Raw genomic sequence first — 21,857 nt, 5'->3', positions numbered from 1 at the left:
AGACCCTGTTCTTGGCATTTGCAGGTGTTTCCTTTTTTTGTTTTTTTTTTATTTTTTTTTTTTTATTTTTTTTTTTTTAATGATATTGAATAATACTTTTTTTTGATATTATGATAGTTTTAAAATTAAAATATTATTAACCAATTAGTAATATATATATATATATATATATATGCACGACATATTGAGGGGTAAAAACGACAAACAATAAAAAAATCAGTTATAATTGAGAAAGTCAACATGCCACGTCATCATCAACTAACATATTGTAAACGGAGGGGTCATTTTGTTACGTTTCGTAGTTTAAGGGGGTGTTTGTGACAAGCCCCATAGTTCAGGGGTGCATACTGTACTTTCCCCTTTTTATTATTTACATAAATATATATATGTATATTTTGTGGGAAGTATTTATGTTTAAGAAACAATGTGAACATAGGCAGATATGATTAGCCCCAATGTCGCGGGAAAGTTAAATAAAAATTGTGGTATTTAGGAAAACAACAAAATCTCTCTCTACCTGCAATGTTTGAAGTTTATTGGCTGTGAGCAGCGCCGTACTCGTGTCGGCTATTATGACATTATTCTTTGTGGTGATAAATTGAATTAATTGGGTTATCTTTTAACATTCTTTACTCGGTTTACAACTTTTATTTCAAATTTGTCCTGCATCATATGTCGGTCAAATGGGGTTAACTACAATCGTTTGTTTACATTAAATTTACAATTAAATTGATGGATGATTGATAAAAAATGTTATTTTATTTATCCTTTATACTACTGAAATGTTAAATACCGTGGTTTTAATATTAAACCAATATTATTAATACCGTGCTTTGATTTCGAATATGATTTTGACACTTTTCTACTTTTGTTTCTTTTGACAAAATTTAAAACACTGAAATAATTGTCCTCTGAGTTAGCTTTCTTATTCAACTTGAATTAGTTATATTGGATGTCGGATGATAAAGTTATACATGCACACATTATATTTTGAATTTTAGATAATTCAAAACATCAAAATTGTAAGTAGTGTTCATTGATTCATCCATATCTTTCTCATCCAACATCTAATGTTGGTAACTTAAATTGACTTTGAAAGATAACTCAAACAACTACAATTTGTGTGTTTTGAGTCTTGCTAAATTAAACCTTGAAAGTTCTCAAAATCACGTCTAAAATTGCAATTAATAAAACTGAAACGACTTTTGTCATGTCCCTTTATACTATTATTAACATAATATTCCACTCAGCGTTTTTATGATAATGAATAGTTTTTTGAACTTGACTAATTATCCGTACTAAATATTTGTTTTCAATTTAAGATTTTTAGTCATTTAAATTTATTTGATAGAAGAGAATGTAACTAAATATGCTACACGAATAATCCCGTCAAATAATTTCTTGTATAGTTTGCAAACTATTATTCGGTAATGTAAGCTTATGCAATGCACCTCTATGGTTGGCTGCAGAGTTCCTTCATTACCAAAGAAAAAACAAAGTTCTATATGATTTAATTTCTTTAAGAAAATTACCACGTAATAAATAAAATAGAAATACAAATTTCTTTTGGAGGATTGTGCGCTAAAATGATGCATCGTAAGAGATGTTTCAATGATGCATCATAAGAGATGTCCCTGACCAAGCATCTTTATTATTATAGGTTCAAGAGTTATCTATCTTTCGCCAATAAACTTATCAAATTTAAAATGTATTATAAATAAAGGAAAAACTAATGTATATGAAAAAATTAGCTATAACCTTCTAAATTGTAATCCTAATTTAATCCATTTTGACCACAAATATTCAATTTTGACTTTTTTTTTCTACAATTATTTTTTTGCCGTCGGTTTCCGGCGTTGACTTTTTCGAATATTTTTTTCTAAATATATATCCATTTTTTTACGCCCACCGCTAAACGCTGACCGTAATTGTAGTGTCATTAACGGTAATTACACCGTCGCTGATAGTACATTAACGTAAGTGTACTGTCGTTGACAGTACATTTATGTTATTGTACTGTCGTCGAAAGTATATTTATGTTATTGTACTGTCGTCGACAGTACAATTACAGTCAACAACAATATTATTAATGTTACAGTAATATTACTGTGGACTACGGTAATGTTAATGTCAACCAGATCATATTAATTCTTTTGGATTTTTTATGTTTACCTTTGTTCAATGGTCAACATATTTACTCTATTACACAATAATAATGACTTTTGTTGTGTTAATATTAATGTGATATATATTAATATAGCAATATTACTGTGCTAAACTGTAGTATAGTTAATATTACTGTGTTTAACAGTAATATAGTTAATATGACTGTCACCACAACAATATTATTGTTTAAACATGGCAAAAAGATGTTAAAGAAAAAGAAAAAAATCAACGCCGTCGAAGACCGGCGTTGACCGCCGGTCAGCGGCAGCAGAAGCAGAATTTGTTTTTGAAAAATTTAACGGCAGAGACCGGCGGTTAACACCGCAAACCGGCGGAAAATCAAGAAGGAGACGGTTGACCGACTGCGACGGGCGAAATTGTACTCAAAATTGAGTTGTGTCAAAATTGAATTTTGTGAAATTTGGGGTCAAATTGAGGTTAAATTAAATTAAAGGATGAAATTGGAGCATATTAAAATGTGATGGCCAATTTTAGTCTTTTACACACCTCTGAATAATGTATGACCTTTTTTATAAATAAAAATTATCTGAACCCCTTTATAAATAAATATCCATCGATGGACTTATTTGTATATGCTCTAATTAATAATGTGAGATTTGTTAATCGAAGCGTAGAAAATACAATAAATTCTTAATTTGACAAGGAAATACTATGTAATGAAAGGTGGCGAAGTTACACAGATGATGGTCTAGTGGTTGGAGCAAGTACGCCTGTATTAATTGACTCACATTCAAATTTTCTTGTCAACGATCGTCAGGTGGAGCTTGTCACATATGGTTACTCTAATGTGGTTTACGTCTCTCGTATAATTTGTAAGCTATTATACATGAATTTAAGTTTACGCAGTGCACCTATATGATTAGCTGCAGAGTTCCTTCATTACCAATAAAGAAATGGTCGGCCAAAATCTAACAATGAATGAAGTAACTTGGGGTCTAGATTTGCCGAAACAGGGCTTTGTATTCTTGAGCTGCTTTGTATTCTTGAGCATAACATTCTTTTATTTGGATTTGATTAACTTCTATAAAAATGTAGATTTTTATTTGAGTTAAGTTCCTCGTCCGCTCTTTTAATTTGTATTTGTCAAATTATCATTGCAAATCAGTTGAGTCAATTAATTATAATTAGTTATCACTTTCACTCCTCTCCATTTGCCCTCCTTTCAAGTCAACTAATCTATAATTTAGTTAAGTAATTTGAACTAGTTTACTAAACTGATTTTATATTAATTAATTGACTTAAATCAATTGATTCAACTGATTTTATATCAATTGAATTAAAAAAAAAAGTAGTCAATTACTCTATTTTAGTGTTAATTCTTTTGTTAATAGTAAAATTATTGTTTTTTCTTTTAGATTATATATAGTTTACGGTATATAAATGAACTCCGACATAATTTGGATTAAGTTGAAAAGCCGGAGAAAAATATCTACAATGTTTGCATTTTGAATTGTAAAATATGAATTTCGTCAAGGTCATCGACAAATATAAAAATTATACTTTCTCCTCAAATAAGTAGTGTGTAAAGAATGAAAACAAAATAATAATAAAAAAGCAGGCGGTGTCAATTGTATGATTGAACAGCTAGCTAGCTGGTGTCACGTTTATTTTGGTTTTGACAAAGGTAGAAATATATGTTGGAGATATTTTCAGACCAATCGACTTCGTTTCGGCCACAAGGTATAAATATCTGCCAGACATGATTTTTTATTATCTTTTTTTTTTTTTTGGATCCATCAGTAGATATTTTCGTGAGTTTTCCTTGATATTTTAGCGGGAACTTTAATTACTAACATTATTGCATCTGTCCTTTTCATTACCATAATCTATCTAAACAAGAAAAGAAAAATTAAACACAAAGATCTGTTCAAAAAATGCCATTGTCCACATCATCATTCTCATCAGCTTGCTTTTTCATGACTCTTGGATATTTTTAAGTGATTGAATTTTCATTTCATTAATACTTCTAGGAATATATACATACAGTTAAGTTCTACCAATAGTTACAGTAAATCTCGCTTAAATAATAATTATTTTCGGTTGTTAACTTGGTGAAAATGTACTAAATTATTGATTCGATAATTAAATATTTCGCTAAATTAATAGAATTTTATTAGTTATTAGTTCTGACTCTGTTAATTTATAAAAATTTAATTGTATTTGAGATGGTATTTTACAATAGAACAAGGCCATTGGAATATGAGGCCATTATCAACAACTACAAGCTACTATTGTAACTATATCCGGGCCGTATATAATTAATTATATATGTAACACAAGATTAAATTCTACATTTTAGAAGAAAAGCACTCGGGATAAGCTTTACGCAACGAATTCGGTTTTAAAAAGTAAATAAATAATAAATTTAGCAATGCTAAATGGAAAATTATATGCTATACTTGGTGAATATAACTAGGCACCCTGATTAATAAGATTCACTACGGGTTCAATTATGCCCCAATGGGTTTTAGAAATATAATTATAAAATAAATAAAAAAGGAAACATGTCAAGAAAAGAGCCACCCGGTGAAAATCACCGGGTGTAGCATCGTATTCCCCATGCTAAATTCATTCTATTGTACTTTATGGATCACGTCACCTACAAAAAAAATAATAAATTGAAATGCTAAATTTGGGTTATGTTTGGTAAGCTTTTGAGCTTCCATTTCTATTTTATTATGAAGAAAGATGGTTTGGGAGAAGATTTTGAAAATTAAATAAAGTTTGTTTGTGTTTTGAGAGGCGACAATTTGTACTATTGCAAGTCAAATCATGTTTGAAATGTGTTGGAAACAGTATTTTGGAAGAAAAAATTGAAACATAAATTGATTTTAGTTTGTATTTTACCGAAGACAATTGTCACCGAGCGGTCAAATCATGTTTGTTAGAGATAGAAACATTTGAATTTTTTTTAGAATTTTTTTTGAAAATATTGTACAAAGATAATTTTCATTTTAAGGAAAGTGTGAAAAATCTTACCAAACATAGTAGTTTCTTATGTTTGTTATTTATTGTACAAAAAACATACACTTTTATAAAACTGAATTTTCTTAAAATTTTCCAAAACTATAAAAAAGATTTGAAAAATTTCCGCTAGGTTTTTAAATATTAAAATTTATGTGATTTCTGAAACTTTTTGAAATTCCGCAATTTCCGAAAGTACTGAAGTTGGAATTGGAATTTAAAAAAAATATGAAAATTTTCCGATGAGGCTAGTTCTGATTCATTACATCCGACTTTCAGCACTACGTTGCGCATAGTAGAGGTCGGCCTAAGGCAAACCATGCGATGCAATGGTTGCATGAAATCAAATACATCACATAACGTATGTGAAATGAAAGTAAATAATAATAGAAAAAGAGGAGAGAATACAGAAAAACAACATGAGAGATAATTGTACATATATAATTGTGGGTATTTAGGTGAGATGAGATTTTCATTTATATCGGTGCAATCCACCGAAAGTTACAAATGAATTACATAGGAACTATAACCACTACAAAGTTTGGGGATAATGGGGTAGTGAGAAGTTGAGAATCTATAGTCTCATCTGTTAGCATAGAAATACCCACTTTTCCATATTATTTACAACAATATATATGTTTTTATTTATATATACATATATTTCGGTATTCAAAATAAATATTATTATCAATTATCAATCTGCGATTGATAATTAAGAAAACAATTTAGAATTGACCAATAAATCGTGTAAATAATCATGGAATTGGAAACTACAAAATATATTTAGAAATCTGTTATTTAAACATGTTTTTGACTTTTTCAAAAATTACAAAACGAACCGTAAGGTGTCCTACATGTGTACACTCTCAAGTGTCGGAAGCAAAACATGTCCGAAACACGAATACGTTAAGAAGTCGAAGTTTTCGTGCTACGTCGCTTTCAAATCATTCTTTGCTTTCAAATTCAACTTAAATGTAATTATATTAGTGGTTAGCTGAACTTTTTTTTTTATATACTTAAATCAAATAACAAAGACAGCTTATAAATTTCACAGTATAGTAATGCAACAGTGAAATGCTATTTATCAAAAAAAAAAAAAAAAAAAAAAAGAAAAAAAAAAGAAAATGCTTATCGTACAAATCCAATTCAGATGGTATCACAAGCCAAGAAATGTCACATTGTCTTAAACAATTCACACACTCAATTCAACCGAACCGTTTGATAACATCAGTTTACATAAGAAGATACAATGAATACATATTTAAACTTAACACGAATTTGCTATAAAAGAGGTTCTCATCAGAACTTGCATAATAATTTAATGGTTAAGAGAGAGAGATTAGATTGCATGGATTACGAGTCGGCAATCGGAAAAGCAGATCCAATTTTGTTGCCAAGACGATAGCACTTGATATTGACCGGGTACGGACCGAGTTCGACATAGTTATCTTCTCCCCCCAAATAGAAGCACAGTGTGTATATTGCTATCTCAAACTCCGGGCTCACTCCAACCAACGTGCTCGACACCGACTTTAGAACCCCATTCCATTCAAATTGTATTGTTAGCAACTGTGTTTCTGCATCAGGCTGCATTAATAATACCATACACGTAAATAAATTAATACATACATTTGATAAACAAACTATTGTATTGTACAGGTAAACCTCTATAAATTAGTTAAACCTCTATAAATTAATACAGTTGGGACTAGTAAAATCCTATTAATTTAGTGAAATATTAAATTATCGAGTTAATAATTTAATACATTTTTACCAACTCAGGGACTGGAAGAAATTATTATTTAAACGAGGTTATTAATTTATCAAGGTTCTACTATATGCTATATTGAAATGAAAAATCACTTTACCACTTGGCCACGCCTCCGAGGAAAAATATAACCTTGATAGTCCACCCTCTCCTTCGACTCTTCCAGATAGAACTGCAAAACAAAAATTCACAAATTACGATTCAAATAACATACGGGCGTACATTACGAGACAAACAACGGAGGAGGGTAAAATAGTCTTTTTCGGACAAAGCACCTGAATCCAGTTATGGAATCCGGAGACTTGTTGCTCCCCGCGCTGTTTGATTTCTCCGACAAAGACGTGTTCGAAAGCAGAAGAAGAACCGGAAGTGCCGCCTCGTCCGTAAAGGTCGAACCAGAGACTCGTCATCATTCTCTTGAAGTCTTGGAAACTACCGGATGCGACGCCCTTTGCGGAGAGATACTTGTAAAGGTACTTAATCGGCGCACTTCTGCTTATCTCTTCGATAAACGCCGCTTGCTCTTGTATCTCTTCGTTTGTCACTACTTCTTTAAGACCCTCGTGCGGGTTGTAGTTATCGAGAAGCGAACAGAAACGCGAGTATGTAGGCCTCGTAAACACCTCTTCGCTCAGCCAAGAAAATAAACCCCCTTCAGCCATGTCTTGCTTCTGGTAAACCTTCTTCCCTTCACCGCAATCGATCTCGTAATGTTTCCCGGGTACTAAACGGTTTAAATCGAGATCCCACAGTTTGTTAAGAGCCTTTGAAAGATCAGAGAGCTCTTCTTCCGAGGGCTCCACGTCAGCACCACAGTCAGATTCGCCTGAGTAACCTTGCTCGCTTGCGGGGCGCTTGTAATTGTTCCAGTTATCCTTAATCACCTGCACAGAAATCGTTACGACAAGTTTAAATTTCGATAATAACGCGGAATTATGCTCAATCAAGAAATAACAATTTCAATTACTTCCTCAAACATAACAAAGTGGATGCACGAAGAAATGTGATGTAAATGAATTTAACAGCAATAAAACTTTACAAAAGCTGCACCATTTGAAGGCATGTTATATTTCTAGAATTCTGTATAGAATGACATGCTTTTTCTCCATCAAGGGAGCGGGAGCTGTCGATAAAAGTGTAGACCTTTCAATTCTAACTTGGATAAAAAGTTCAATCAAAAAATTCTTGGCACACAAATCAATGAAATACACTGAATATATCGGTGTGTAGAAAAAATAATAACAAATACTATCCAGTTTGGATGCGAATTATGATTACGAAGGAACTTCAACAAAGAAATGAAATGGTTCGATTCAATTAAAGAAAGCGAGAACTATATATATGAAACACAAAAGAGAAAATGTAGTGAGACCTTGTGATGCTGTTTGGAAGGCTTCTTCTTCTTCTGCTGCACAGTCTCCCAACCATCAGTACTGTTTTCATCTCCCTCCTCCTGCAATTTGTAATTCACCCCCACGTACACCACACCTTTTTATATTAATATTTTGCTTTAAACTAAGAAAAATCATTTCTCTCACCCCATTTTCATTAGAAATACAACTTATAATAATCATTTTCAAACACACATTTTCGTTTCAAACACGAATCTTCCTACTACTACTGATATTTGAAATTTTGAAAGTCGAAAAGCATTTGCTTTACGTAAAAGAATACAGCTAATTTCAATTTTCGGATTTTAATTCCGAAGATAAAACTATCCAGATTGATGCTACGGTTGGACTAACATTACCACTATATAACAGATTACATTAAAAAAAAAAAAAAAAAAGAGTTGACCTTTTGGGTTCTGGATCCTCCTCCTGATTTCCTCCTGTCATCATTTCTTCCGTAACGTTCTTCCTGTAATACATTAAACACACACACACACACACACACACACACACACACACACACACACACATACATAAAGCTTGTGAACAGAAAACTCATGTAACAAACAATTGAAAGAAGAGTAAAAAAAAAAAAAAAAGACCTGTGTGTTAGTGTTAGAATTGCAGGTGTTGGAATTGGAGGCGCCATGGTTTTCATCATCCTCACCAGACACCACCTGTTCAATTTTAATTTTAGCAGATCATCATACGTTTGATTCATTCTAATTCTAATTCTATATTATCAATTATATCATAAATAAATAAATAAATAAATAAATAAATAAGAGAAAATAAGATCGGTAGCTAAGGTTAAGCAACCTGCGCCCAACTGGATCTAGGTTGTTCTTCCCTTTCATCTCGACGATCATCGTCACCACCACCACCGCCGCCACGTTGATTATTAATGTGATCCAATGCTACATTCATCAATCCCTTCATAAGTCCTTCCATTGCAGTATGGAGATCCGATCCGGGTTTCGGGTTTCGGGTTTTGCGGGGTGGGTGTATGTATGAACAATTTACAAATGGCAAGTACCGAATGGTGAGTTAGTTGTGTTTATCCTAATATTTATTTATATTTATTGGCGCGGAATGGAATCTCACCCACTTCATTTTCCTCTAATCACCTCCTTTGCCGACACCCAAACCCAAAAAATAAATGAGTCACTCAGGGTTTTATCTATCTTACACCGGTGAAGGTTACACCGGGTGATTTTTAACCGTTGATCTACACACACCAATGTTGGTGTGGGTGTGTTTGTGTGTATATGAATGGTAAAGATTTACCCGGTGTATTTCACCCGGTGTAGGATCTCAAAAGCCCTCAGTCCTCCTTTGACTTTTCATTTCTTAATTTACCTTTTTTGTCAAAATTTGTACATGATGATGATTACTCCAATTTGATTGACATCTAATAAAGCAAAAACAATAACGGACTACATCTGGTCCGTTAAAATGCCAAATTCGGATCCCCACTCAATTGCAGACATGTGACAAATTTAATGCCACACTTTTATGGGGTGGGGCCCACTTCAAAAATTAAATTGCCTAACCGGCTTTTGAGATCCTACACCGGTTGAAATACACCGAGTATATTTTTACCATTCATATACACACAAACACACACACACATTGGTATGTGTAGATCAACGGTAAAAAATCACCCGATATAATCTTCATCGGGTGTAGGATAGATAAAACCTTGCTAAACCGTAGCCAGCACTTTGTGGCCTGGTGGGTTGAGAGTCTACAGAGTACAGAATATGTAGGAATTATATCGCCATTTTTTTTTCCTTTGAATATTTTCCTTATGTATTTCTATGTTGATGGGATCAATTTCTCAACCTTGGCCCAAACTCCCAATATTGGACATATTAAATAATATAAGAATTATATATATATAGGTCGAAAAAGATTTACTGGGCCCACCAACCCAATATACGTTAAAAATAAGGGGCTTTAAGATATAGGTCCCTAGTGACAAACCTTATTTGAACTAAATGACAAGTCTAAGTAAACATTTGCTTCACATCCTTTATAAATTTCATTCCAAAAATACCCCCACATACAAAAAATAAAATATGCACCAAGTAATATTTAAACTGTATTTATCATTTTTTCATTCTGCATTTAACATTTTTATTTTCGCATCTAGCATTTTTGTTATTATTTTTTTTGGTAGAACAATTTTTTTTTTTGCATTTTCGTATTTTTTCCAATTTTTTTCTACATTATATTGAAAATTATGATTTTTTTTTTTTTTAATTTTTGTCGGCCGTAGTCTTCTATAGAAATCCGTAGGAAACCATAGTAATTTGTAGAAAACTGTAGTAATCCGTAGTCAAGTATTCTCAAAACCCTAATCTTCTTTTGAACCCTAGCCGTCACACACCATAGACACCCATAGATACTCATAGACATCTATAGACATGAAATCGAAAATTTTCAGATTCGCTCTACCAAACCGTAGATCTCCTCCACCAAACCCTAGATCTGCGACGCTAACATCACCACGTCGCTAAAGATGCCACAAACCCCACCCACGTTGCCATTACCACCACACCCCACCCCCCCACCCCCAAAGTCGAGCACCACCGACACTATCCCCAGCCCTGAGTGCCGCCATCACCAACAATTAGAACCACCACCGCCGCCACCAGTATCCGGAACCACCGCCGCCGCCCCCTGCATCTAGAACCACCGCCGACGCCACCAGCAACCAGAACCACCGCTGCCCACATCAAGATCCGAACTGAAAAACGCCTCGGTGACCAGTCAATTAACAATATAGTCTCCATAACCATCCCACCATAATTGAGAGAGAGAAAGATAAAAGAGAGAGATAAAGAGAGAGGAAGCAGCGAGAGAAAAGTAGAGAAACGAGAGAAAGAGAGAGAGAATTGAAAAAGAGACACAGATCTGGTTTGAAGAACCGTAAAATAGAGGTTATATTTAGGGTATAAGGGCAAATTAGGAATTAAAAAAAACAAAAGGATGTGGGTCATATTATATTTTAAAATAGGGGTGTATTTAAAAAAATTAGTTTGAGGTTGTAATTTAGTTCTAATTAAGTTTGGTAGGAGGGACCTAAACATATTAACCCCTAAAAATAAAGTTTTTTTAGAAGCTTGCGAGCCCATGTGAACATGTTAGAGGCAAATCAATGAGATAATAAGTTAGGGCTGTGCATGGATCGGTTTTAACCACCAACCAACCCATTTTCGACTCATAATTTGTGATAGATAATCAACCATCAACCGACCCATTTAAGTTGGGTCGATAATATCAACCAACCCATGTATAGTTGGGTCGATAATGGTTTCTAATATGCTAAAAAGTTGGTTAGTTGGGTAATATCGGCCAACCAACTTTATTTATTAATTTTAATTAAAATGTTTAATATTTGTTATTTCAAATTTATATTTTATATCACATTTATTAAATTGTCTAATGTTGACCAAAATCCTAAAAATAATAAATCTAACCTAATTATCTAATTTGAACTATTTTAATTTTAAAACATATAGCCTAAATATTTGGACGATTATTATTCGTTGAACTATTTATCTTTAATTGCCATATATATGCGCGTAATGTTTTGAATCTTTTATTTGAATATTGTTGAACTAATCACATTTAATTTATAAAAGATATAGCGATGCAACACCTAATAAACTATTTAAAAAAAGTTAAAAAATATTTAGATGGACGACAATCAACCAAACCACCAACCAACCCACCAAATTGGTTTTCAACCATCACCCAACCCATGCAAATTGGGTCGATAACGATTTTCAATATTTACCAAAGTTGGTTGTATGGGTTGGGTTGGTTTTATGGCTGGTTTTTAACCAAACCAACCAACGCACAACCCTAAGATAAGTGACGAGGTGAATGACAGCCGTTTGAAAAGAAGACCTGGAATGTGTTCCCTAAATAGATAAGGAAAGCATGTCAATTAATAAGAGTAATTGAACAATCAATGTAATTAGACAAATAAAGAGATCATTATAAAATAGGAAATGTCTCAATAGAAATCCTCTATATAAATGAATGTAAAGAACCGATTAAGGGCACGATTTAACGTCAATGAAAGAATTTTATACTCTCTTCCAAGCTATCTCTCATATCCATTCTTTCCGTTCATCATTTCACCATCGTCGGTCCAAGATCCGGTGTCCGGTGTGTACTGTCTCCGACAGTCATTAAGAAATAGGGTTTAGAGTGATGTCTTGAGGGCGTAGATCCTACACCACCATATGTGTTGGAGTATTTTAATAAAAACATATAGGGCTTATTTTACATACCCCCTCCCTAGCTACAAAAAAATTAGGGATAAACTCAAGTCAAAATCATCCTTTGACATACCCCCTGAAGAGACGAAAGTACTATACTACCCTTATATGCAATCTTCGGCCAAACTGCATTCAACATTTCCGCTCCTGCATTTAGCATTTTTGCTGATTTATTTATTATTTTTTCTTTTTTTTTTTTTTTCTTTTAATAAACCTGCAGTTGTGTTAGAGGCCCATCTGAACATGCTAGAGGCAAATCATTGGGGTAGGTGACGAGGTGAATGAGAGCTGTTGGAAAAGAAGATCTGAAAGATGTGCTCCCTAAATAGATAAGGAAATCATGCCAATTAATAAGAGTAATTACACAATCAATGCAATTACACAAATAAAGAGATCCTAAATTAGGAAATGTTTGAATATAAATCCTCTATATAAATGAATGTAAAGAACCGTTCATCATATATTTACAGGTAAACACCACATGAAATTAACAATTAACAATTGGCTGTACCTATTTGCAATATCAAAATTTCTAAATACAAGACCTTATTTCATGCAAGACCAAAAATATAGATAAATTTATTTAGAGCAAGACTAAAAATTACAATTATAACCCCAATATTAATTTTGATATTATCAATTCAAAAAAAGCCTAATTGCTATTGCAAGTCCAAAAAAAAAAATTCAAAAAAAAATATGAAAAATGACCATTCTTCTTCACCATCAAAACCCAACCTCTTCTTCTTCACAATCATTCTACACATTTTCTCCAAAAAAACTCTTTCATATTCTCCAAAAACCCTCATCAAACAAAACCCCCTAATCTTAGTAAAACATGCAAATGAGGACATTATGGACACACAAGACATCAATATGGATGATTCTAAGGTCGAAGAACAAAATGGGATAAGAAACATTGTACTTTTTTTTAGCTTTCTGATCGTTTTTCACGTTTTTCGAAAATAATTGTCCGTACACAAATATTCGACGTTTACAGGTCGATATTTAGCTATAAAAACGACATTCTAGAGTCGAATTTATCAGTTTCTGAAAAAACCGACGCCATCGTGTTGTTTTAATTGCTAAAAATCGACACATAGATGTCGAATTTTGAACAAAATATCGACACCCAAATGTCGAAAAAAATGCAAATAATCGACAATAACTTATTGTCGATATTTAGTGAAAAATTTGACACCAGTGTATCGAAATTTTACAAGGCGGTGGTCGACTTCATCGGCGACGACAACGGCGAGGCGGCGAATCTGCAAGTGGTCCTCTTCTTTCTTCCCTCCCGTTTTTCAATTGTGTTTTTTCTTTTTTTTTTTTTTTTTTTTTTTTAAATTTGGTCTTGCAAGAGTAATTGATAGAATTAAGTTTTATTTTATTTGTATTTTACAAAGGTCATTGCAGTCTTTCTACACTTAATTTGGTATAAAATTGAATTTGGTCTTGCCCTAAGTAAATTTTCCGATTGCATATAGTCGCCACCTTAACAACTAACAATTTAACATTAAAAACTTAAACAAAAAACTAATTAATTAATCAACAAACAATCAAACATTGAACAATCCAAAATCTAAAATCCAAAAAGATAACGTTTACAAATTTCAACATTCAAATACTTAATTCGAGTCTTAATTAAAAAAATAAAAAACATAATAAAATTCAATAAGCACCATCCCTCACATTCCCAGTATCCACATAATCACACCCTCCAATTCGGGTTCATCCATTGAAAGTTGAGCAATATCAAGAACTCCTACATCTTCTATATTGCCAAAATCATCTCCACCCAAATCCCACATTTTTGTCTTCTCATCATAATATTGAGTGCTATTTCTAGACAAAAGATGAAGATTGGTATGAATGAAGAACAAATCCTCCGCACGTTTAGGATTTAACTTATTCTTTCTAAATGAATGAACGCAGAAATAAGTATTCCAATTCCTCTCGGAACAAGATGCATAACTAGGTTATCCGAGCACTTTGAAAGCTAACTTTTGAAGTAAAGGAGCACCCGAACCATAACATGCCCACCATTTCCTAGGCTCAATATCATATCTACGCACAATCGAATCTTGATCTCCAAATGACCCAGTCTTGAGAGAGAAATTTGCAAATTCATCAATTGCATTCGTACGCTCCTCTATAGTTGGAAAAAATCTTCTAAAATATTTGATTCTTTCGGATGAAACTTTCCCATCCATATGAAGTGCCAATCCATATCTTGTCCCTCCAAAATCCATTTTTCACTGTAATACCTTCAAGAAAAAAAAAGTCATAAATAATAAAATAAAATAAATAGTAGAATAACACATAACGAACAAATATAATTAATTAAAAACTCACTTAGTGTTTAGAGAGTGAGCAAGACAATGAAGAGGAGTATTGTTTTCTGCCCATCCGTCAACTAGAATTTGTTGGATCACATCAAGGAAAGCAGAAAACCCATACATCGATTTTTTCTCATGGTCATAAATATCTTTCTTCACCTTTTCAATCATAGCATCCCACATCTCATAAACCAAATGAAGGCATAGCTTATCCATGTCACAAACTCTAATCATCTCACATATAGGTTCAATGAAGGCTAGAATATATGAAACTTTTTTCCACCACTCTTCATTCAACATTGTGCCCTGACAAATTTTGATTTGCTTTGATCATCTTCTCGGTATTCTATCTATTGGTTACTTGTCACATATAGTTTTAAAGCACGTTTGATAAGCTTAAATCTTTTAAGCATGACAACAATAGACGCAAAACAAGTGTCGGCAACTGAAAGCAACTTTAAAGGTACATAGCCAACCTCATCAAATGATTCACGATAAATTTTTTGACTTGCACAACATCCTATGAACAATATAATGGTGATCCAACTACACAAATCATATGTCTCTTGATTGGATTTCACATTTCTAGCTGAACAGATATTCTTCAAAGCTAGATTCAGAGTGTGAACAACACAAAGAGTCCAAACAAATGAGGATATCAACCTTCAATGAGTTCACTAGGTGCCTTACAACTGCTCGCATTATCAGTAATGATTTTGACCACTTTTTGATGCCCCACCTCATCGATAGCTTCTTTCTATAAACCCGCGATGAAGTTTTTATCTTTTACTTCACCAGAACAATCAACAACCTTGATAAACATCGGCCCACAGTCAGAAACAAGCATAACATTAATCAACGGCCTTTTTTGTGGGTCACTCCAATCATCACTCACGATGCTAACCCCTTTTTCTGACCATATGCTCTTGATCGGCTCTAACAATCTCTCGACATGCGTCTTTTCTTGTTTGAGTAATGTGGTTCTCAATTTGTTATAACTAGGAGGAAGATAACCAGAAAAATTAAAATGATGCAATACCATAAACTCAAAAACCACAAAAACTCTATCACAAGACCACAAGACCAAACCATCTTCTCCATCTTCGAAAACCATCCAAAACCTTTCTTCTTCCTCCTCCATAACACCAAAAACTTAAACATTCAAAACCCCCAAAACTCAACAAAAAACCTTACAAAAAGGGAAAGTATGGAATCAAATGACATCAAAATGGAAGATTCTATGGTAAAAGGATCCAAGAAGATATGCATTTATGAGTTTTCTAGCTATACTCGTTTTTTAAAGAAAAAAATCACGCAGACCCGTTCGACATTTACATATCGAAATTAGTAACTAAAAATCGATAGTAAAATGTTGATTTTTTGGCACCAAATTCGACATAACCAACATGTCGATTTGGTTGTCAAAACATCGACACTAAGGTGTTGATTTGCAGCATATATATTGCCACATCTTGATGTCGATTTTTTAGCCCCAAACTCAACACAACCAACATGTCGATATGGTTGCTAACAAATCGACACTAAGGTATCGATTTGCAGCATATTTTTCGACATCTTGATGTTGATTTTGTTGGCACCAAACTTGACATAACCAACATGTCGATTTGGTTGCCAAAAAATCGACACTAAGGTGTCAATTTGCAGCATATATTTTGGATATCTTGATGTCGATTATAAACAATTTCAATTTTAATTTGTTTCCACTTTTTTTTGTTAAGGTTGAAAAATAAAGTATTAGCAATGGATTAATCTTAGTTGTTAGGTGGGTTTATGTCGGTTATGGCGGCGGTCGACGACGAGCTTGCGGCATCGACGGTACTTGGACGGCGAGTTTGCGAAGGACTGGCATGGACGACGGGGAAGGGGAAGGGTTTTAGGGGGCGGTTATTATTATTACTTTTATATTCTTGCAAAATAATTAATCTATTGTTGATCTTGCATGAACAAACAAAAGGTAATTTAACTAATGGGCATATTTGTCATTTCATCCTTAATAAAATAGATTTTTTTTTTGTGACCTTTTATTTCGTCTTACACATATTGAAACTAGTATGCCAACTAGTCACAACTTTTTCTAAAGGCTGCACCTATTTACAATCTCAAAATTTCTAAGGGCAAGACCTTACTTGATGCAAGACCAAAATAGACATAAATTTACTAAGAACAATACTGAAAATTACAAATATAACCCCAATATTGATTTTGATATTATTTACTCAAATTAGACCTAATTACTATTGCAAGACCAAAAAGAAAAAAAAAGAAAGAAGAGAAATTCAAAAACGAAAGGGAATGTTCTAGCGGAAGACGAGAAGAACACAAGGCGAGAAGAATTGCCGCCGCCGAAGAATTGCCACCGCCCAACCGCGGATGCTTGAAAAGGAAGAGAAGAATAAGATGGAGGAAGGATGAATGATGAAGGAGGAGAAGGAAGAAGAGAAGAAGAAGAAAAGCATGAAGAAGAAAAATATGGGGACGGGGAAGAAGAAGAACCAGAAGAGGAGGAAGAAGAAGAAGAAGAAGAAGAAGAAGAAGAAGAAGAAGAAGAAATTTCGACCTCTATATGTTGAATTTTTGGTGAAAAATCGACATTTAGCTAGATGTCGATTTTTCGGCAAAAAACTAGATGTTGATTTTTGTCACAAAAATCGACATCTACAGTTGATGTCGATTTTTTGCTAAAAATTAACATCGAAATGTCGAATTTTGTGACAAAAATCGACATGTATATGTCGAATTTTGACTGCGCGATTTTTTTTTTGAAAACTTAAAAATCGATCACCTAACTATAAAAATACATTCATTCATAGTTTGTTTTCTACGTTTTTTTTTATAGAATTTTACATATTGATGTCTCGTGACTCCATAATGTTATCATTTGCATGTTTAGTCAGATTTGATGGTTTTGGGTGTTGAGAATTTTTGGAGAAGATGAAGATTTTTTTTTGAAGATTTTTTGTGAAATGGGTTTGTGAGGAAGATGAAATGGATTTTGCTTGTGTGGGTCTTGCACAAAGAAAGTTGTTGAATTTTGTTAGGCGTCGACTATATGCAATCGCAAAATTTATTTAGGGCAAGACCAGATTAAATTTTATACCAAATTAAGTGTAAAAAGACTATAACGACCTTAGTAAAATACAAACAAAATAAAACCTAATTATACCAATTACTCTTGCAAGACCAAATTAAAAAAAGAAAAAAAAAAGAAAAAAAAAACCAACACAATTGAAGAACGGGAGGGAGAGAAGAAGATAACCACTTGCAGATTCGCCGTTGCCGATGAAGTCGACCACCACCGTTGTCGCCGTTGCAGTCGACAGTCGCCACAAGTCCATTTAGAACATAGTGGATGATTTTAGGGTTAGATTCCACCACCATTGTTAAAGGAGTTGTGGTTTTAAAAATATCAACCTGTACTTGTTGATTTTTTTGTAAAATTTCGACACATTGGTGTCAAAATTTTCACTAAATTTCGACAATAGGTTGTTGTCTATTATTTGCATTTTTTTCCATATTTGTGTGTCGATATTTTGTTCTAAATTCGACATCACTATGTCAATTTTTAGCAATAAAAACGACATGCTGGCGTCGATTTTTTCAGAAACTAAAAAAACCGACGCTGTAAAGTCGTTTTTATTGCTAAACATCGACCTGTAAACGTCGAATTTTTGTGTACGCGAAATTATTTTCGAAAAACGAAAAAAACGATCACAAAGCTAAATAAAGTACAACATTTCTTATCCCATTGTGTTCTTCGACCTTAGAATCATCCTTATTGATGTTTTTTGTTTCCATAATGTCCGCCATTTCAAGTTTTAGTAAGATTTGGGGATTTGTTTAATGAAGGTTTTTGAAGAATATGAAAGAGTTTTTTGGAAAAAAATGTGTAGAATGATAGTGAAGAAGAAGAGGTTGGGTTTTGTTAGTGAAGAAGAATGGTTATTTTTCATTTTTTAATTTTTTTTTTGTCATGCAATAGCAATTAAGCATTTTTTGAATTAATAATATCAAAATTAATATTGAGGTTATATTTGTAATTTACAGTCTTGCTCTTAGTAAATTTATCTATATTTTGGTCTTGCATGAAGTAAGGTCTTGCCCTTTGAAATTTTGAGATTGCAAATAGGTGCAGTCATTTTGTAAATGAAATGCTATTTACTGTTAGAAAATTGCTATTTGCGGTTTATAACAAAAAAACACTTTATCTCTCTAAAATTCCAAAAAAATCCTAAAACCCCCCAAACTGCAAATATAAAAAAAAAAAAAAAAATCGAAAATTCGAAATCAAGCTTGAAGAAGGGTTGGGCTTCGATTTTTTGATGTAATTTCGACTCTTTTATGTGTAATATGTATTGGATAGGTCGATTACGAAAACAATTTCATGTTAAAAAGCCCTACAAATCGATTTGTAGGCCTTTTTTTTTCCGCAAAAACATGTTGGAACGCCTTGGGCGCTCATCTTGGGTGTTCAATTAAAAAGTTTTTTTTTTTTTTTTGCACTGGACGACCAACTCGGGCGCCCAAATGCAGCTTGCACGCCCAACTTGGGCTTTTACGCGTTTTTGAGGGTTTTTGGAATTTTTTGGGGTTTTAGAGAGAGGAAATATTTTTTGTTATAAACCGCAAATAGCAATTTTCAAACCGTAAATAGCAAGTCTCTTTTGTAATTGTGGATTTTATATTTTAGTAAGGGTATGATAGTCTTTTAATAATTCATTTGGTGAAAAATTAAATTTGATCTTACCCTAAATAATTTTTGCGATTGCATATAGTCGACGCATTTCCTAAATCCAACAAGAAATCATCTCTCGAGTTCATTACCATTTACAATCAATTAAACTGGCCAAATTATCAAAAGCATTAACAATCAAAAAACATAACAAAATCAAAGATCGATAAATCCATAACAATTCTGGAAATCAAAATCAAAATGTACAAGGTTTGATCCCAACTCAATCAGCACAAACTATTTGGGTACATCGCCGTGCATTTTTATGAAGCATCTCAATGAATAAAATCCACAATCAAAATAGATTTGAAAACACAACAAAGATCACCAATGAAGTAATTGATTGTTCGTCGCTCACATTCCAAAAAGTAGATTGAATAAGTGATAAATCTCTCCTCAAGCTTGGCAGTAAGAGCAACTTGAACCCTCAGAAATTATAAGAAGGCAAAATCATCGGGCATCGGATAATTGTTGTGGGAGGGTATCAAGAACCCTTTTAGGCTTCCAATCAGACTCTTCACGAGGATGTCTCAAAGCAACCAAGTGAAGAGCATCACTATGTGTTTGGTAAATATGACACGCCCATGGATACGACTCAGCTGCCGACCAAATCTTTTTCTCTTCGAACGTTGTCTCTTCGCAAACAGATTCAGAAATGCAGTACACAGATTCGAGTTCTGGCTCTGCAAAATCAGGTACAGCAATAAATCCAAGAGAGACAAATCCCTCTGGAGCACGTGGATGCCAAATCGATACAGGACTTTTGTAGTCATCTAAGCAGTTTCTCCAGACCTGCACAAATATCATAATAATTTCAGTATACTCTTTATCAGTGGAAACTCGAGAATGCTCAAATCTAAATCAACTTTGAGTTGTGAAGGATGTTTTACCAGGTCGTAGCCTACTGGGAAGGCAAACAAATTATCAGATTTACGATAAATAGCAGCAACATTGGGAGGATGGATGCCAGAACGAGCTATATCCCCAACTGAGACATACCTGATAAGTAAAGACACTGTATTAGTGGAGATGACACTAATAACACTACCGCAAGGTGGAAGAAAAGCTTACTGTCAAGAATCACACTAGTACTATTTAGTATTTACTGAAAAAAATTTCAGGACGAGAAATTGTTCAATGAGAAATTATGCTCAAAAGATGCAAGTAAAATTTGTTGACCAAAATTGGCAAAACATCTGCTTCTGATAATTTTCCATTCTACATTCATTGGCAATCAAGCTAATCAAAAAATCAATTGACAATGTAAATCTTGGGACTGATATCAAAGAGGGCAGCAGATGTCCGTATCGTATTTCTTATTCAAAGAAAGATTGATTCAATATTAGATTGTTGAACAAGAAGACATCAGAACTTACCCATCAGGGCAAATCGGCCGCCAGATACTACAAATTTCTTCGCTGTCCAAACTCTAGATGATGGAAAAGAAAATGTCTGAGAATCTAACTGATATTTTGGATATCAAATAATAGCTAATAATTGTGGCAAAAATTAAGGTTGATACAACTGACCTGCTTCCGACACAAGGTACATCGACCTTTTGATTCTCGCTCACTGCTCCAAATCTTAGAAAAAATGACACTATGTTCGATAAATCTCCGTTCGTTGGAAACAGAACCTGAAGATGAAATTTCTGTGGATGTGATGATGGCTCTGTGCAGTTTATGAGATTCCCTTGCATCAACTTTGTTCCGTGAAAAAGATACATGCCTTTGGCTTGAAGGAACCTATGGATATGATAAAACATTATGACATAACATAACTGTTTCACCAAATAAAAATATTAACTTGATGGTGAGTTCAAGACCTGTTTATTATCGTTCTGGTGTGCCTTCCACATCTTATACACCACTGAGCATACTCTAACTGCTTGCGGCTCAATTTCATCTAACAAATTTTCTGTATTACACTTGATCACCCGAACAAAGCTCTCACCCCTCTTAAAGGTTTTCAGGTGGATGATTAAATGAGAAGGCATGGGTAAACCAGCTTTGGCCAATTCAAGTGACATAACATCTGCCCATGGCACATCCCACATTATCTTGCAGGGCCTTCTGTCCATCCTATCAGGGACCAAACACTTCCATACAAAAACAATGGGGTTCAATATCAAAATAAGAATGATTATTGCATGCAAAACGAAAGATA

General features: G+C 33.4%; 2 protein-coding genes and 1 pseudogene across 2 annotated transcripts in view; all 3 read right to left on the bottom strand.

Moving 5' to 3' along the window:
• Positions 1 to 6,309: 6,309 nt before the first annotated feature.
• Positions 6,310 to 9,471, bottom strand: LOC105971951 (poly(U)-specific endoribonuclease-B protein). The gene is made up of 7 exons (XM_012996887.2): positions 9,130 to 9,471; positions 8,913 to 8,987; positions 8,717 to 8,779; positions 8,292 to 8,372; positions 7,195 to 7,803; positions 7,020 to 7,091; positions 6,310 to 6,738 (listed from the first exon to the last, which is right to left on the bottom strand). The coding sequence occupies exons 1-7, from the start codon at positions 9,259 to 9,261 to the stop codon at positions 6,505 to 6,507; spliced, it is 1,266 nt and encodes a 421-aa protein (XP_012852341.2). The 5' UTR covers positions 9,262 to 9,471; the 3' UTR covers positions 6,310 to 6,504.
• Positions 9,472 to 14,168: 4,697 nt separating this feature from the next.
• LOC148770545 (uncharacterized) lies at positions 14,169 to 16,081 on the bottom strand (annotated as a pseudogene).
• Positions 16,082 to 19,839: 3,758 nt separating this feature from the next.
• LOC105950280 (pleckstrin homology (PH) domain-containing protein) overlaps positions 19,840 to 21,857 on the bottom strand; it is a 42,338-nt gene continuing 40,320 nt past the window's right edge. The window contains exons 60-64 of the mRNA XM_088818756.1: positions 21,517 to 21,789; positions 21,221 to 21,436; positions 21,068 to 21,120; positions 20,582 to 20,690; positions 19,840 to 20,483 (exon numbers count right to left, since the gene is read on the bottom strand). Of these exons, the coding sequence (XP_088674882.1) occupies positions 20,142 to 20,483; positions 20,582 to 20,690; positions 21,068 to 21,120; positions 21,221 to 21,436; positions 21,517 to 21,789 (993 nt within the window). The 3' untranslated portion in view covers positions 19,840 to 20,141. The remainder of the gene's footprint in view (positions 20,484 to 20,581; positions 20,691 to 21,067; positions 21,121 to 21,220; positions 21,437 to 21,516; positions 21,790 to 21,857) is intronic.

Source organism: Erythranthe guttata, chromosome 5 (assembly GCF_056151865.1).
Source record: "Erythranthe guttata isolate IM_541 chromosome 5, IM_541, whole genome shotgun sequence".
In the NCBI taxonomy this organism is placed as follows: domain Eukaryota; kingdom Viridiplantae; phylum Streptophyta; class Magnoliopsida; order Lamiales; family Phrymaceae; genus Erythranthe; species Erythranthe guttata.
The sequence above is the reverse complement of the archived record's forward strand: the minus strand, read 5'-3'. Positions and strand labels throughout refer to the sequence as shown.

What these genes read in the sequence shown, in the direction of transcription:
- LOC105971951 (XM_012996887.2), bottom strand. Translation starts at nt 9,261, where the DNA reads ATGGAAGGACTTATGAAGGGATTGATGAATGTAGCATTGGATCACATT. An exon ending in CTTCCAAACAGCATCACAAG is followed by an intron (nt 7,804 to 8,291) that starts GTCTCACTACAT and finishes ATTTCTGTGCAG; the next exon opens with GTGATTAAGGATAACTGGAA. An exon ending in GATTCCATAACTGGATTCAG is followed by an intron (nt 7,092 to 7,194) that starts GTGCTTTGTCCG and finishes TTTGTTTTGCAG; the next exon opens with TTCTATCTGGAAGAGTCGAA.